This window comes from Eurosta solidaginis, chromosome 5 (genome assembly GCF_040869045.1).
Source record: "Eurosta solidaginis isolate ZX-2024a chromosome 5, ASM4086904v1, whole genome shotgun sequence".
Lineage (NCBI taxonomy): Eukaryota > Metazoa > Arthropoda > Insecta > Diptera > Tephritidae > Eurosta > Eurosta solidaginis.
The window spans coordinates 268,920,194-268,939,496 of NC_090323.1; the positions used below are offsets into that span (position 1 = coordinate 268,920,194).

General features: G+C 36.5%; 1 protein-coding gene across 1 annotated transcript in view; it reads right to left on the reverse strand.

Moving 5' to 3' along the window:
* The window catches only part of Dbx, a 73,694-nt gene that overhangs the window by 29,902 nt on the left and 24,489 nt on the right, over nt 1–19,303 (reverse strand). Inside the window, exons 2-4 of the mRNA XM_067786705.1 lie at nt 17,959–18,621; nt 17,468–17,572; nt 15,825–15,928 (exon numbers count right to left, since the gene is read on the reverse strand). Of these exons, the coding sequence (XP_067642806.1) occupies nt 15,825–15,928; nt 17,468–17,572; nt 17,959–18,621 (872 nt within the window). The remainder of the gene's footprint in view (nt 1–15,824; nt 15,929–17,467; nt 17,573–17,958; nt 18,622–19,303) is intronic.

Here is a 19,303-nt window from a genome sequence, read left to right on the forward strand (position 1 = left end):
CTTTCCTATACCATAAAGTTCTTACTTGGTGGGGTGCCATTCAAATAGGGTGTTTACTAAGAAAATGGGGCGCGTTTGATCAATAGAACGGGAACTTTGAAAACTACCCTGACATCAACACTGTATACCATTTAAATTATTGCATCTGTAGACCTTGTGACCAAGAAACGAAGTATTGTGAAATCTTCCACTGTACTTCGCTTAGAAGCCAGTCTAATGGGATGCCGCCCACTTCTTAATGCGCCTAGATAATGCATAACTGATAACCAATTTGCATTTTTTTTTTTTTTGCTTTTTCCGAGACCGGGGAGTCACCTACAATTATTAATACCTTAATACTTCGGGAGAACAATAAAAAGGTACGATTGTGTGTATGAGCAGTTATATAAGGCTTGTTACTATAATAAGTATTTTATATCATTTGTTGCTTATTGGTTTGAATAATAAAAAAATACTCTTAGTTGAGGTTAGCTGATTGTGAGCCTAAGATATGCATTAACGGCTATTTTGCAAATTACCAGTCGATAGATTCTTAGAACTCTGTTGCGATTGATGTAGTTTGTTATTGTTTCTGCATTACTTGACTCATTAAAGTTCTTCGGTTAAACTTAGCCCACATTAATAAATTTATGGTATAAAACTCTTTCAACATAGTAGAATATTTTATTACAGGCAGATAGAGGAATTTCCTCAATAAGATTGGGTCAAATTTGACCCGAAGATCAAATTTGTGAAAAAAATCTCTAGTTAGAAAAGTCATGAATACATGAGCTTAAATTCTTAGTACCTTCAAAGTTTAATAAATTAATAAAATCCATAAAATAATAACAAAATGCTAAACGCATTCCTGAAATGTGTCGAATTTGACCCGATTACATTAAGAAACTTAAATCCATGAGCGCTCTGATAAGAAAACTTCACAAAAAAATGTGTACACAGTCACACAAAACGACAGTTTTGCACCACAGGTTTAATCACAGCCTCCGAACTGCTGCGAATCGGATACAGAGCGGGAAAATTTGCAGGCTCACTTGTATCTAGAGCGCTTAAATCTGAGCTGTATGTATTTAAAGTAGTTATAGGCGGCGACTATTTCAAAACCACCTACAACTGAACCAGTTAAGAAGCGTTCTAAAAATTTGCGAAGAGCTATTGCCATTTCTAAAAATCATTTTTTTGTTTTTGCTAAAAGCCCCTTCTTACGGAAGCACCGGAGCGGCGTTCCTTATCGGGGTTTTAAAGCCTTCTGTTGTTCCTTCAAGCATTTGAAGAAGACATTACAATACTAAAAATGCCAGTTAAGTAACGCGAGTGGCAAAGTTTGAGCTAGACCCATCTTCTAATGCAATACTTCTGTGTTATTTGTTAGTTGCACATTCAATGTTGCTCTGTCGATTTTTATATAATGATAAGAGTAGCTTATGCGGTTGCCGGTCACATCGAAAACTATCCATAGTTTTGGAAAAGTTGCCAGTGCCACACTATTGAGCAAGTTCTAATTTTAAATCGTTGTATTCCAAATTTGTTTGGAAATAATTATTTGTAAGTATGTGTCTGTATCCTTTAGCTATCCAAAGTAGTCAACCGGGTGGGTGTCACGCCACTTTGAAAGAAAGAATGACTTGTTACAACTTCGAATTTATTTTGGTTCTAATAAATGATAATCAGAGACGGGAAAAAAGAACGGAGAGGGTTAAGGATAGGAAAAATTAAGGCAATAATCTTGCATAGCACAGCATCTAAATACGTGTTAGTGTGTAAACAGTCTCTGGAGAGAATCGGGACAGGGAGAAGCATACATCTATATTGGGTCCCAGGGCATATGGGATCAGATGGGAATGAAAAAGCGGACGAACTAGCTAAAAAGGACGCATCCCTTGAAGTTTGCTCCGTAGACGTCTCAATTAGACTGGGCGAGATTAAGCGAAGGCGAGAGGTGGACATGATCGACCAAGCGGGAAATGCGTGGGTTCAAGCGCGGAGCTGTAAAGTGTCGAAGATTATGTGTAGGTCTTACAACCTTAGACTAACAAAGTTGCTTCTATCATTAAAAAGAGATGACTGTAGACTCATGACGGGTATTCTGACTGGACACTGCCTTCTGGCGTCACATGCCTTTAAATTAGGCTTGGTCAGAGATAGCAGATGTAGGAAGTGCGGGTTGGAGGAGGAAACGATCGAGCACGTTCTGTGCTCGTGCCCTGCACTTGCCAGACTAAGACCCCAGCTATTAGGAGTGATACAGCTGTCAGATCTGGAAGCAGCAAGTAGCTTAAGTCCTAGGAAGCTTCTAGTATTTGCCAAGAGGACGGAGTTATTTTATAACATAGGTCCTGGTTTTTGATAGGGTTTTTCAGTTTGGTCGTTAAAACAAACTTCTGGTAACATTACGGACTCAATCAGTCTATGTGAGGTCCTCACGGACCGGCCAGTTCAACCTAACCTAACCTAAGGAGAGGAAAGGGAGGGTAGGCAAGGTTGGTAGGTTTGCAACAGAATAGAAAGGTCAAGTCGGTGATAAAGTCTATGAGAGCGATGAACACGAATATTTAAACTCGGTTTTATGGTTTTATGAAATTTTAACATTTAGAATAAGGGATGGCCCAGTTTTTAGTCATCAATAAACCAACCTTTGGTTTTTTAGAAAAATACTATCCTTTCAGAAATACTTGGCGGCTGCCGTGGTGTGATGGTAGCGCACTCCGTCTACCACACCGAAGACCAAGAAAATGCTCGGCTTCAAGGATAAGCGAATGGTTCATATACAAACCAGCAGAAAATTACCTTATTTTAATCATTTGATTACAAAAATTTAAAAAGCGTATCTGAAATTATGTATCTCATAAAAATTTCCATAAAGAATTAGTAGGAAGCATACGCTGTAATAAATGTAATTACACTAAAAGCATATAGTAATAAATATGTAATTAAATAATGGTTAATAGTTTAGCATATTCATATTAGAATTATTATACTGGATCTTGTGAGTGATGAAGAATTTTTTCTTAGAAGTTATTGAGAGATAATGGATTTATGCTAAGCTATTGAGTCGAACAGTGACGCCAGAGAATTATAATTTCATTTACATACCTGGGGGGAATTCCTGTTGTGTGAAACGGTGAACTGAGAAAAATGTCCATACATTTGAATCAATTTTTCTTTTTTTTGAATAATTGACAAATTGTCTTATTTTAGTAAGCTATCAGTGAGTAGCAGAAAAATAATCAATTTTTTTTTGAAAAAATTAACCAATTTTTACAATATTTCCTTGGGCGAAAGGGAAAGGGGCGGGATAGTGATGAGGGCTAGGAGAGGAGGCTGAGATCAGATGCATGGATCAACGGACCTTAATCCCAGAAGCAGGGAATTGTTGTCGAGTAGGACAACCTTAGCCAGGTGTGCTTTACTGAAGCTAAGCAGACCTTTCAGGTGGCCAGTAAAACCCTAACAAATATAGCGAAAGAGAGCATTAACAGAGAAAAAGTTTTCATGTACCGAAATGCATAGAAACTCAAAGAGCACCACCGATTAAGCCAAATTCACAGAGCCGACATCATTAAGATGACATATTTTGAAAAAATTTTGAATATATGTAAATTGGAGGCAAAACGATTTGGAAGTCATAAAGCGTTGAAAAATTTCCCATCGGAACCATGTACTACCTCCTCGTAGTTTCCAAATGAGATTCGAATGAAAACATTGGCAATAGAGTCCAAAGGTTCAAACAACAGGGTATTTCCAAATTATTGCGATTTTTATACTTTCGCAAAGAAAATTTTCAAATTTTAGTTCCTCAAACGCAAATTGTATGCCTAATCTTCGAAGAAAAAAATACAGATACCCACATTCTTTATTAGGATGGCATTATACATGCCAGATAAGTTGCCTCTGCTGACTTTTGGCATGTATGATATTAAGGTTCGAAAATTTGTGCGGCTATTGTGATGAAGAGACTGTAAGGCACATCAATTGCGAACACTATGCTATCTCACAAAAAAACAAAAGGTTTTCGTACAACAAAACTTCTTTAACGTTCTATCAGTACTTTGATTCAAGTCCACATACCGACTAGCGCTCGGTTTTGGTATGCGTAGGGACCTCCTCATATCCAGTCATCTATAACAGCTCTTCTAAATAAAAATAAGCCCATAAAACATTACATTCGGCGTGACTCATTTCGCCGTTCAACAGCCGGCGGTCATTTTGATAACAGTGACCAAAGAACATTCTAACTGGTTTTGTATGCATGCTCCATCTACCGGTAGACCATCAAAATTCCACAGGTTCATCAACAGTTCTACATTTATAAATACCAATAAACCAATTAGCAATCACTTTCCATTTCATCGTTCATTGGTCAACTATCTGTTATCCAACGATTAGCATTAACCATCCAACTCGACTTTGATTTGATTTTGACTCCACTTTAATTTGACTATGACTTGAATATGACCTAATTTTGTCTTAATTTAAACTTAACTTTCACCCGACTTTGAATTTAACTTGACTTCCGAACAACTGAGCGCGATATCACGACATCACAACATTGACAATATTCTGAATAAAATTTATCTGAAACTATGCTAAATGTGTATGTATGTTGACCAAGAAACCAAGAAATTATATTTAACGGATAACATCCACTCAACAGCTGAACTTCGATATGAATGATTTCAACGTTTGATTACCTCATCATATCGCTACATTATAACATCATTAAGTTAAAAATTTGATCGATTGATGACAATTTGTTACGCACAAACGATCATATGAAATTTTGATGAATCTTCTTTTCTGCAACTGACATAATTGTGGTGCCAAATTGGCGTGACGTCGTCAACTGGCAGCAAAAAAAAAAAAAAAGAAATACAAAAAGGGTGTGATTTAGTGAACACACAAACAATCACACGTACACATGTATAGAAATTGCTGATCGCGTGACATTTTCTCATACCAATGTGAAAAGTGAAATCAATTGAGTTGTGATCGATTACATTTTGACAGTAGTAAACTGTCAATTGACAACAGAACATTGCCGTTACAATAAAATTGTTACGCAAATTAAGCAATCCCACGCCCAAAATCTGTTATAATGGAAAACCCAAAAACAAAATAAGGCTGAAGAAAATAACAGCTACCAAACGTTAGAATGAGGCAGTGATTTGCAAAAAAAAACTTACAACAATGGAAATTTATTTTGTGTGCCAATTCATTGTAGAAGAAAAGTAAGTAAACTCGAAAACAAGAAAAATGCAACAAAAACATTTGCACCTCAAACTAATTTCATTAATTTTACGATTTGATTACTTTCGTCTGTCACTAATGATATGCGTTGGCACTCATTTTATGAATTCTGTGACAATGGAATTAAGTCGCTGTGAAAATGGAAAAAGTTTTTCTCACACCAAACATTTATTTTTATTTGTCTGTATCTGTTTGTAAATAAATATGTTTTTATGTTTTTCATGACTGTATTTCATCGATTTTTTCGCTGCTAGATTTTATCGTATCTAAGTTCAAGGCGGGAAGTCCCTCAATTTGGTACTCTAAAACATTTACTAAATGAATTTTATGGGCAGGGACTACCTTTTTGAATAACCTCATGCAGATGAGTCTTCGAGGTAAAAAGTCGTTTTTTTAAAGGTCGGTTTAAGTTTTCGAAAACTTTCGAGAGTGGAGGTGTTTTTTTTTTATATAAACGCTTTTTTTCATTTCAGTTAAATGACATTGCGGTAATCTACCGAGGGTTTATATGTCCTGCGTACCGGATTTGATGCCCCCAATATGAGCATAATAGATCCACCATTTTGAATTTTGGTAATCTGGCATTGGGCTAGAAACAAGCGATATAATAAAATCCTTAGTGGCACATTTGAACCATAAGCAATGCACTGTGCTGTCAGTCCTATATTTTTATTTTATCGGTCGCCACAACTATTTCAACTACCCCAGACAGCCATGAGTAAGAAATTAAAAGGGTTACACAAACAGGCGTAGGACCTCTATGCCAGGAATTGCCCGGCAAATCCAGTACTTAAAGAGTTATTCAGAACTAGCGGAAGATTAACGCACTTTCACTAACCCCGACACACAAAATGTATGCCCTGCTTGCAATGTGTCCCAGCATGACACCAACCATCTCTTCAATTTTAATGTGGAACCAACGCCTCTAACACCCCTCTCACTATGGTCTACCCCTGTTGAAACACCAAGTTTCCTTGGACTCCCGTTAGAGGGCACTGATGACAATTTGTGATCGGTCGCACCTACTGGATGGGGCGAAGCGCGGCTACAACAACAACAACATGAGCACCAAACTATCCATTGTTTGGATGCGGTGCTGTGTAATTTTAAAATAATTTTATCGGCCGGACCATACATCTTTACTGGGTTCCTGGTCATATAGGGATAGAAGGTTAAGAAAAGGCAGAAGAGTTGGCAAAGGAGGGTGGAACACTCGCTGAGTCGACTATAGACGTCCCAATCCGTTTGGGAGAAATCAAAAGGAGACACGTGCAAAGCCTAACATATTACACTCACAAAGTGACTCATATATCTGAGGAGAGAAGACTTAAGGTTCACGATGGCCATACTGACTGGACATTGCCTTCTGGCGTCACATGCTTATAAGTTAGGCCTCGTCAGTAACAGCAAGTTTAGGAAGTGTGAGCTGCAGTAAGAAAGTTGAACACGTTCCGTGCTCCTGTCCTGCGCTCGTCAGGTAAAGGTTCCAGCTATTAGGGGCCCAGCTATTAGGGGCGGCAGAGTTGAGAGATCTTGATTCAGCAATTAAGCTGGGTCCTAGAAAGCTGCTAGTATTTGCAAAGAGGATGGAGTTATTCTATAACATATGTCCTGGCACCTGATTGGGGTTCTTCCGTTCGGTCGTCAAACAAATTCTGGTACCACTATGGACACATTTAGTCTATGTGAGGTCTTTATTGACCGGCCAGTTCAACCTAAATTAACCCTGCCTCTTTCTTTTCTTTGCAGCTTTACTCTTGCTCTTACTCTCACCGGAAATTTTTTTTATTCTTCCGTGGCCTTTCCTTAGCTGTCTCACCCGTTCTCCTCCCCATTCTTTTGATCTTCCATTGACCCTCTTTCTTTCTTTTTTTTCGTTTCTCTTAAACGGACTACTTGATTTTGAACTCATCCTCTGCTCGTTCTCCCTCTTACGTTTTGTTCGGCCTTTCGCATTGCTGCTATCGCTCCATCTCTTCCTCGTCCTCTACTTCTCCCTTCACCTCACTCTCTTTCTTTCAGTCCATTTTTACCACCTCAAATTTTAATTTTTCTATTACCTTTTAATTTTTTATATTTATTTCGACCCGAGTTCTTCATCATTTCTTTCGTTTTTTGCAACCCTTTCACGTCCATTCCTTTTTCTTTATCCCTTTTCTTTCACATTCTTTCCTTTCCCCTTACTCATTCTCTTTTCTTGTCCTACGTTTTCTCCTCCCCTTCTCTGTCCTTTTACCAACATACTTTTCCTAACCGTCCTACTCCCTGTTTCTATTTGTCTGGCTTTCTTATCGCATTTTCCTACTTTAGACAACTTTTGCAAGACGAGAAAGCCCCTTTACAGTCGTTTGGCAAGCTTTCGAGCTCAGTTAATTCAGCAGATACTAATTGGTTTCGGCATAAAATAATTACACCAACCAATTGGTGAAAATTTGAAGAGAAACTCGACCTTAATATCTTCGGAAATATGTCATTCATGCCTAGGACATCGCAATGTAAATTGCTTCACATTTTCTATATCAATGAGGATAAGTTGTGGAGTACTATAAGGAGTAATTATGGGGATCACCTATTCCATTTGAATACTCCATGAGACACCTAGAAGACAGTAATTTTGAAAAAATCACTTAATGGAGTACCTACAAGTAAAACAAGAACTCGAGTATATGACAAAGAACCACGCGATTCCAGCGATTGTGTAAGTACCTCATTTATCTTTCCTGTTTCATGTTTATATTTATATGCAAATAACCCTGGAGTAATTTAAATAATGCCTTAATATGTTTTCGTTTATTTCCCCTTTTGATGATTTTCTCCAAACTCTACTTGTCGTTGTATAAAAACTTGAAAATGTGCATGTATGCGTGTGGACTTCAAGGAGAAGCGATTGCGCATTTGAGATTTGGGTGGTTCCCAAAAAGTCGTGAGAGTAAGCAGTGAGTACTAGCATTGCGTACCACAATATACAACCAACAACAAAAGGAAAATTAAGTTATGCCGCTTTATAGCAAACTGCCATTTTTAGAGAATGATTCAAAGTAGTGATGGACGATATGGCGATTTTGAGCTATCAGTGAAAATAGATATGGCTATTTTTGAATATCGGCTATTTTTTATAGCTATAGCGATCGCTTTATTTCAACAAGCGATTCCATACAGAAGAGCGATTTTCAGCTATCAGTGAATATAGGTATGGCTATTTTTTACAGCTATGACTATTTTTTACAGCTATGGCGATCGCTTTAATTTATCTTTAATAAGCGAATCTGCAATTATTTGTATACTTGTATATAAAAAATGAATGTTTAAGTCTTTTTACCAGAGTAGATTGAATGTTATACATTAATGTATACTAAATTAAATTTTATTAGAATATATGAACCAAAATTGGAATAAAAAGAAAAAAGTATGTACCTATAATTGTAAACTAATGTAATGTGAAATTCTAATTTTCTGAGATGTTATGATAAATATTATTAACTGGCTGACGACAATATGTTCAGACTCGTATTACACTCAATGAGATGAAACTAGCTGAAATAAATGTATATGCATCTTTGTTAATTGAAAATGCTTTGATTTTTAAATGTAAGATGAATCAACCCGAAATAAATCCATAAAAACATGATTTATTTACTATATTATACTACACCGATGTATTCAGAAATACTCCGTATGAATTTATTCTGAAAGTTGTATTTGGCTGCATAAATTTGTACAGTAAAGTGAATCAATTTTTAATGAAAAATACAGAGGAAAAATATAGCAAATTCTTCAAACTATTATAAAAATATTCTTTAGCAGAAAATTAGCCACCCACTGCAGTGCCCTAGAAATTAGCCGGAGAATTCAACCATATACAAACCATATGACAAATCTTGAATTGCATTCTCCCAAAAACCTTAAATTTTGAGTTAATCTGTTTACAATAAGACGAGTGATATATGTTTCTATAATTCTTTTATTTTACCATCAAAAACACAAATTTTATAAAACTGTTAACGGCTACTGCCTAGAAGTATGAACTTATGAATAACACAGGCAATAAATCTTAGGCCAAGTCTAAAGACCCATGTCTATTTGGCGTCACATAGTGTAATTAAAAACAAAAAAATTCAGTCATTCCATTTCTTTTATACATTTCATGAAATTAAAGTTTTAAAATTAACTTATATTGCTTGTTTAATATTTTGACAAATATTAATTATTTTATTATAAATACTTAAATATAAAATCAAAATATAACGAATTTTATATTTTATGATTGGCGTTTAAAAAGATAAGCATTTTAGCCTTTTCATCATCTAAGCGCATTCTTCTCTCGCTTAAAATAAGACGGGCTTGAGAAAAAAGTCTTTCACAGGGAACCGATGTTCCTAAACACCCCAACTTTTCGCGAGCTATAGGAGATAGATTGGGATACTTGTAATTGTTTTTCTGCCACCATAAAAAAGGATCAGCTTTTCCTGCAATTACAGTTTCTTCTATATACCTCTGCACTTCGATAATTGCTCTTGAATGAGTTGTGCCTTGCGGTCTCTTTGATCTTTGCGTTGATTATTTTTGAGTTCGATCTTTCGCTTGTCTGTAAAAATTACCCAAACCACTTGGCTGCTTTTCTAGCCGACTTCCCAATGTCGTCGTTCTAGTTGTTGCACAAGTTTGCTTTGTTCCGTTCGATGTTTCGGAAAGTAAAGCACACAGATGAGCAATGATGAACAATATCTCACTATCGATGATTGCATCGCTGCTATTAGTATTAGAATTTCATGCTGAAGGAAAATCGCCAATCGCTATAATCGCTATTGGCGATATTCTGCCAGAGGTGATTGTCATTCAAAAGAATCGAATGAAGGAAAATAGCCAATCACTGATATATTTGGATTGCAATAGCTATAGCTATTAGCGATTTGTCAATAGCGGCGATGCAATCACCAATAGCGAAATATCGAGCCATCACTAATTCAAAGCGAAATGGCGTCCATGCAAACAAAAAGAAATATTTAAAGATAAACAAAAATGTTAAGGAACGAATTAAGAAATTATTTTTTATGTATATCGGAGAGCTACTTCTTGCAATAGGAGCAGTAAGTATTACACTAAGACTAGAAAAGCGTATGATGGACACATGGCGGAACTATACAAAGTGGCAGCACGGACAGCTGATTTGTACTTTTTTAATATAATTTCATACATCAACTTCCGGCGCAGTACGATTTTGACATTAGTCCATCGAATTTACAAAAACAAAGTACATGGAACTTGTATGTGTGTGTCACCATGCTGCCACCTTGTATGGTTCCGCCATGGATTGACACGAGGCCGCAAGGCAAGAACTAAGGAGTTGATGGCAGCAAATAGAAATTGTGTTAACTTTTGGAAAATGGGCGTGTCATCGCAAACATTTGGAAGAAGAAAGTTTAAAAGTCATTAAAAGATATCGTATTGAAATTTGTCGTTCTTGCTCACTAATATATACAAACCTTAGGAAAATTAACAAAATCGGTGTGGCGATCACGCCCACTTAAAAAAAATCGGATAGAAATTACGAAAAAAGAAAAAAAAAAAATACGATAATTCATTACCGAAGGTTAATTACGTGATAAAAATTGATATGTTCGTTGAATTTATGTAAAAAGATATAGATTTGGTAAAATTTTGCAAAATGGGCGTGGAACCACACACATTTAAAAGAATATAATTTTTAAGTTTTCAGGCCCTAAACAATTAAGTAGGAGAGATCATGTTAAAATATGGCATGACGGTTGTTCTTGCTATTACACATACACTTTGTGAAAATTAGCAAAATAAGTTGGCGGCCATGCCCACTTTAAAAAAATTCATATCAAACTTTGGAAAAATGAAAAAAAGCGATAGCTTATTACCAAAGCCCGATAAAGTTATGAAACTTGATACGTTGGTTGTGTAAATGACGAAAATCGAAATTTTGTACAATTTTGAAAAATGGGCGTGCAACTGCCTACGTTTAAAAGAAGAAGATTTAAAAGTTTGCCATTCAAGGTACCATGTTGAAGTTTGGCATGGTGGTTGTCAATTACAAATACACTTTGTTAAAATTACCAAAATCTATTGACGACCACGCCTACGTTATAGATTTTTATTTTCAAAGTCGGATGCAAATAAAAAATGTAATACCCTTGCGGTATAACTATCTCCTTCATAAGATTAATGCCCAAAATGAAGCAAACATCTAGCAATTCTAACGAAATTTGAATGGTTATTAAACAAAAATTATAGTAGACAATTAGTTATTGTTTCGAAATGATAGCGGTACCACGCACATTTAGTAGAAGAAGTTTCTCAACCTCTAACTCAAAAGACGTCAGTACTTTCTTGCAATTTTGCAGAGTTATGGTTCGTGGAATTATATATACTAGTACATCATAGAAAAAGTTGTTAGCGACCACGAGTTAAGCTCTTCACCAAACTTCAATACCAAAGGCGAACAATAAGAGATCCATTTTAACGAAATTTGGTAAAAGCATTGTTTCTTCAACAGTGACTGTTTTATAGGTTCTTTTCGTTCTAGAAAGGAGCAAAAAAGCACAGGAAAAGGTAGAGGTCGAACGGTGGCAATCGCAAAAGACTGTCAATGACTTCGCAACTCGACTTTCACACCTGATCTCTGAGAGCATAACTCACCCCGACGGAATGCAGGAGCAGTGGAGGCATATCTCTAAAGCACTTCGTACCACCGCCGAGGAAAAAATTGGTAACCACCAAACCAGGGGAAAACAACTGGTACGATGAAGAAGGTCGCAACCGAAATAAAAGACGCTGCCTAAAGGGCTACGTCAAAAGCGAGCGCAAAAAGAATAGTGAGTGAAAAAGAGAAGCGAGACGCCTTTACTGAAAAAAATCAGATGCAGAAAGGCATGAGTGCGAGGAGCTCGGGGGCAGGCGGGAGGTTTTAAGTCAAGGCCAACTCCTCTTTGAATGAAAACAGCGGCTTTGTAAAAAATGTCCAGAGAGTACTTAGATTATGGATGATAAAGCCGATCTCTCAAGCGATGATGAATGATTGCCGGTGCAGCAATTCATATACGGCAGCGAGGAGTTGGTAAGGCGCATGCATCAGCTTCTACGCAAACCATGATGGGACGAGTCCATGCCCGACGATTGGAATCTAAGTGTTCTCTAACTGCGCCAAGTATCACCAATATGGTCCTTCAAGTGTATTGTGCGAAGCATTGAATCCAACCGTGAATCGGCTGACTGGACCACATCAGTTCGGCTTCAGACTTGGTAAATCTACCATCGACCAGATTTTCACAATGCGCCAAATTTTAGGGAAAAAACCGGCAAAAAAACACACTTCACCTATTCGTCGATTTTAAAGCCGCCTTCGACAGCACGAAAAGAAGCTGCCTAGATGTTGCTATGTTTGAATTTCGTTGAGCAACACAATCAGCTCAGTCGGAATTGGAAAGTACCTCTCCAAGCCGCTCGAAACTAAACGAGGTTTCAGACAGGGTGACCCCCTACCTTGCGATTTATTTAATTTGATGCTGGAGAAAATTATAATAGCTGCAGAACTTAACCGCTCTGGAACAATATTCTATAAAAGCGTGCATTACTGGCGTACGTTGACATTGATATCAGCGGCCTTAACACCCGCGCCTTAAGTTCTGCTTACTCCAAATTGGAAAAAGAAGCACAAAAGATGCGATTGATGTTGAGCGAGGACAAAAGAAGTACCTGCTCCCACCAAACAAAGAGTCAGCACATTTGCGCCTTGGTAATCACGCCACTGTTAGACTAGGTAGGCAATTGAAAAGAAAAGTCCTCTCTCGGCACACAAAATTCATGCTCTACAAGTCACTTATCACACCCCGGCCTGTTATAGGGTGCAGAAGCATTGACTTCTTTACTTGTTATTTACGTACCTATAACTTTTAAAGTAGCTGTTATAGTTTTTGCTAAAGATTGAAACGTATACATCATGTTGTAACTAGGGATAGTTTTTTCGAATTTGCTAGTACAATAGAGCTGCAAGCCGCTATCGATTGCTGATACAATCAATGGTGAAGTGATCAGATTCAGAAGCAAGAAGTGGGATAAATCCTAGAAGGCCTCTGGTGCTTACCAGGAGGACGTAGTTAATTTATAACATAGAGCCTGATATGGACACATTAACTCTATGTGAGGTCCTCACGGACCAGCCACTTGAATCTAACCTAACTGTGGTGTTTAATAATAAACGAAAACATCTATATATGTATTTTATGGGTGTAGTTCACGCTACTTTAAAGATTATTATTTATGTATATAAAATTTTAAGTGGCACTGCGCACAAACAAAAAATCTGTGTGCGCTTCACGGTCTTCAGCTATCGATATTGACTAGAACTATCGATGGTGCCAATAGTTGCAGACTGTACATTATATCGATTGTCTATCGCTATTTTTTCTAGCTTTACTATATAGCTTACAAATAAGTAACAAATGTAATAACACTAACGTCTATGTAAATGAATTACGAAGGTTAAAAAAACAAAGGGAAAAAGATGATCTGATATTTCAAAATGTAAATATTATTGCTATCTTCCTCAAAGTGTTTATTGCGTATTGAATACAATTGTCATGGAAATGATTTGTTTTTCAATTGGCAGCAATAAACCAGGGATGCACCTTAACGTTAAGCTAATCGTTTATCAAAAAATTTCCACCGTTTCCGTTGAAACACTTCGAAATATTATCGATAAAGAAATTATCAAGATAAATTGTATCTCGTTTTTAACCGAAACGAAAAGCTTTCGTTAACGTTAAAAACGTTAACGAAAACGTGATACTTTATGTTTGAATTGTGCTGGCAATGCTATAGCCATGGTGAAGCCGTAAGGTGGCAACAACGAGCGCACATACACACACAAACTCTATGTAATTTGTTTGTGTAATTCGTTGGTGGTAATGTCAAAAATACTCTGAGAAATGTTCGTACTGTCAAAATTCATGAGAAAAGTTGCAATCAGCTTGGATAATGCTTTCACCTTTAATGACTCCGCCATCAATCAGCTTTGCCAGCATAGTTTGAAATTAATAATCAACATAAACGATTTGATTTCGTTTTGATATGGCAGAAAACGAAACGAAATCATTTCGTTAATTTGACGATCTTAACGTTAATAAACGAAACGAAATGACTTCGTTTCGTTTATTAACGTTGATTATCGTAACGAAATGATATCGTTTCGTTGGTTAAGCATGCTTGCAATAAACAAACAAATATGACATTTATATTGTATACCCATCATAACGGACATTATCAGTGTACACCCTAACAATGTAATTGTAATAATGCATGTGATCCACAAAAGTATGGGATTTACTATATAATTTAAAATAACAAAGTTATTAAATTTTACCTTTTAACCTTTGAAACAGAATGGAAAAAAGTCATTGTCTAATTGCTTGGCAAGTTTTAGCTCAATCGAATGTTATATGTATCAATTGGTGTTGTAACATTGTATATAGGCATGTATACCCAGCAAAAAATTTAAACCTTATATAAGGCTTATTTCATATGGCCAAAAGGGTTATGAAATCAAGCCTAAATTCCATAAGGAATATTAGTTTTATGGCGTACTCTTTATAATACTTCTAATTTTTCTGTACTTATGTCATCAGGCCTAAGGTTTATCTGAGACGTTACGCATTAGGCTTATAACGCATATTGAACAAGGCTTACGTAAGGAATTATTTAAAGCCATTAGGTAGAGTAAGGCGAGTCTATCATAAGGCTGTGGAAAAAGTGAAATGAAGCTTGCACAAGGCCTAATTATAAGATAATACTTGTTATATTACGACTTTTACATAAGGCTTTTGACACGTTTAGATTCAGGCTAACATAAAATATTGTAATAAGATAGTACATTGAGTACAATAACCTGAATATAAGCTTTATCAACCAGGTAGGATAAGGAATAGTATACCATATTTTGACCTAACTATAAGTATATTCTCATATGAAATCAGACTTATGTTAACACAATATCTAACTTTGAGTTCCTTCAATCTCCTATCTCAAAACATTATTTAACTATAGGCTGGTAATCTAACGTTCAAAATTAATTTTCAGCTCCTACGTTCAGGTTACGCGTCAAGTTACATTAAAAATAAGAAAGTTTTTCTAAACGGGACAAAATATACTCTTCAAAAATTCGTTTGCCAGATGCCAAGGGATGACGTAAAATCGTTCCAACATACATCATACAATAAGGCGTTACTATAAGGAGTATGATGTATTAACCTTATTCTAAGGTTTATCTGCCAGTAATGAAGCTAGTATTCTTTATTGGTTACAACCGCTTTTGCAAGTTTTTGCTGGGTATGTGCACATTGTATAATAGTAGTAGGTATTTTAAAATATTGATCGATTATTACGGTTGCAAATGACTTGAGATATTGTTAATAGCACGTGCAATCTAGCTTTTATGACATTTTAATCACATTAATGGTTTACTGGGAAGCGTAATTTATATGAGAAAATATTTTAATTTGCCATACATATATTCATTTAAACGAATGAAGGAAAAACAACCGATTATTCTATGTACTAACCTGAGAGTCCTTTAATCCCAGTCGTTCAGCCAATTTCTTGCGATCCGGTTTACTTATATATTTTTGTTGTTGAAATCGCTTTTCCAAACCTTTGCGCTGTGAATCTGGCAACGAAAGCAACAATAATAATAAATCAATATGGCAGTAAGCAGCAAGCCACAAATTATTTCGATATACACTGGTGGAAAAAATAATTGAAATTGCTACACTTCTTAATTGATTTATACCCTATCAACTTCGTCTTTTGTATAACGATAGTTACGGCTTTTCTTATTTCCTGCTCAATTGCAAGTTGTAGATTTGTGATATTTTTTTTAATATTAGAGAGGAATTGTGATAAATAGGAGCATTTCGTACTAAACCAGAAACCGTCACAACTCAAAACTTTCCAAAATTTACTTTTCCTTCCTAAAAACCAAATCGTAATGATACTCTCCTTCGGCTGGAGAAACACCGCTATGCGTAGTTTTATGCCAACCTCGTCGCTTTTGCAGTATTAACTTTGAAGCACTAATTTTAGTTTCAAAGTACCCTTTTAAACGAAAAGCTAAATTTATTATCCTACTCAGTATTATTTCGAGTTATGACGCTTTTGTTGAAAAAGTGATAGATTTGTTTATTATAAATTTTTTCATTATTATTCTTACGCCTCAATGCACCGCCATCTTTATTTAGATCTATTGTGCTTCACCTTTCAGCCTTTGTCTGTATGCGGAGGCTTTTAATACAAATAGATACCTCTTCAGACTTTTTACTCCATATTACGAGGGTATTACCAGTCACGCCAATTTGATGGGAGCAGCTCTAAAGCTCCTACCCCATAGAAAAGCACTTTTCAAACTTTGAGATTTCCTTAATTATCGCTAACCTGGCACCACTTAGCCAAATTTTTTTGGCCCCCCAATATTTGTTTTTTTACCATCCCTGGCCAATGGTGCACATTTTGAGTAATTAGCTTTCCTGTAAGTTACTTTGAAGTCGATTATAAGATTTCTAAGCTTTAAGCTATTTTTTCTAAATATCTCAATATGTATGACATAAAGCTGATCCTTCCCTTTGTTTGGAGTTTTCGACGAGCCCCAAAAATATTCCAACCTTTGAATTTCTAGTTGACTAAAAAATAACTTAAACCTTTACCGAATCATATATTGCCACCTAGCAGAACCTTTTATAAATATTGTTTTGGTCATGTTATGGGCTAAAGTTCAAGTTATAATTATCAAGCTTTTTTCAAAGTTGCCTAGAGTGATTTTAATTGATCCCAATATATTGTATTACCAAAGGATTTGGAGTCTTAAGCGTACCGGTTGATCGCAAAATTCCCCAAATATTTTGAAAAATTTTCTATTTTCTTAGAGCACGGAACAATGATTGAAGTATTTAGTTCATAACCAATCGTATAGACCCAAAATTTAGATAGTCCCCAATTTCGCACGCAAAATAGGAGTATAATAATTATAATTTATATTTATAACATCATTTTATCATCATAGTACCATTTCAATCATGTAGTGAATACAAATTTCCAAAAAGGGTGCAGCGAAAATAATTAATAATTCCGTGAAGCTATTTTTGTGCCCACCAGTGTACATAAGCAAAAGCAAACAACTAATGTCTCGTTCGGAAGGGTATTTTACACTTACCAGAAAATACAGCACGTCTCATCATACCACGCCTAGGCTTACCACGTGTTGAATGCGCCCAAGGGAATCCTTGACCAGGTGGAAGGGGAAATACTTGCGCACCAACTGTAAAGAGTGTGAGTTTGTAAAAGGAAACGGAAATGCATTTGCTTGTCGAAACAATGCAATTAACAGTAAATATGTAGTGGAGCGCAGCAGGAGACTATTGAGGTGCATTAGATTACAGTTGCATTTAATTGTTGCATGCCACAGCCAAACAAAAGCGCACATATATTTCAGTGCGTGTGTATATGCGCCTGACAATGTTGACAAGTGTGCAGCGATACCAGTTGCAAACATTAGTCAAATTCTATTACTATCATGCCACAAAATGTGGCAAATACCCGTAAATGCTGTACCTCAACATGGACATCTAATGCATACGCACACACAAATTCATATTGAGCTACATACATATAGATATGTAATAACAATAATATGCAGGCACTCACCACTCATGTAAGGATTCCGACAATGCGCCAGCAACGAATGTAAATGCGGGTGTTGTAGGCTGTGTGGCAGGAAGGGCGTAGGTCGACTAGGCAATGGTTTTGCTATCACTTGATGACCAGACGTTGGACCGGACAAGGGGGAGTGATGTGGCGCCATATGTGATTGCAGTTGATGTTGCTGTAGATGTGTTGGACCTTGTTGCAGTTGTTGTTGTAATTGTTGTTGCTTCTCCTGAGCCGTCGGCAAATTTAGTCTTCGATTATTACTATCCTCAATGTTATTGGCATTGACATTGTCATTGTGACCACCAACACCTTCATATGGTCGACTATCATTGATTGCGTTATTGGCGTTGCTATTATTGCCACTACTACTACCGCCGGTACCAGTCGAATGATTATCGCTATCACTGATTGTGCTGCCAGGTGATGACGACGAAGCTGCTGCGGTTTGCGGTTGACAACTATTACCGTTAGCGGTGGCACCGATGGAATTTAACTGATGTGTTGGCAGGTGTGAATGGTGTGTTAGGTGTGGGTGTGCATGTGCCAAAGGATGCGTGTGCGGGTGATGGTGTGTGAGGAATGCGGGATGTGGAAAATGTGTGTGATGTATGAAATTTTGTTGTAAATAAGGCCAGATGTGCTGGGGCTGAATAAATTCTGTAAGTGAAAAACGGTAAAAGGTCTCATATCAATATTTACTACTCTATTAGAACAAAAACAAGTAAAGCTAGGTAATATAATAAATATTAGTACAAGAATATATACACATATATATTTTAATATAAATTTTATTAATTGACTATCCCTTTTATGTTATATGCTTCCATCGCCTTTTGTATTTGGCAGTGTTACGAATATACAAATTGGGAAAATAGAAGGGCAGTTCAGAAAAGCTCGCAACTCCTCTCAAAGCTCTTTAACAATGTAAATCCCGCAAACTTAATTAAAAATCGTTTCATTTCTAAGGTTTCCTTGATTGCAAAGCAATTGCGAGTGCAATTGTCTTGGCTTTAAATGTGAGAAATGCTACATATTCTTTCCACGCAACTCCTCAATTGTTGTTACCTTTATTAATTAAAACAAGTTAGAGGGAGACTTAAACACGTAAGAAGAATTTGGAGAATGTGGCACCTAAATCATCCAGGCTGTAAAAACGAGAAACGTGAAAAAATATATGAGAATGAAGACAAAGGCGAAAAGAAAAAGATAACTTTGAAGACAAAGGAAAATGCTTAAACAAAAACGGAGAGGAAGGGAAGGCCACAGTGAAGCATAAAGGCAATGATAAGTGAGACACTGATGAACAAAGGACGTGTGGCACTCGGGGACTGCCGCGGTA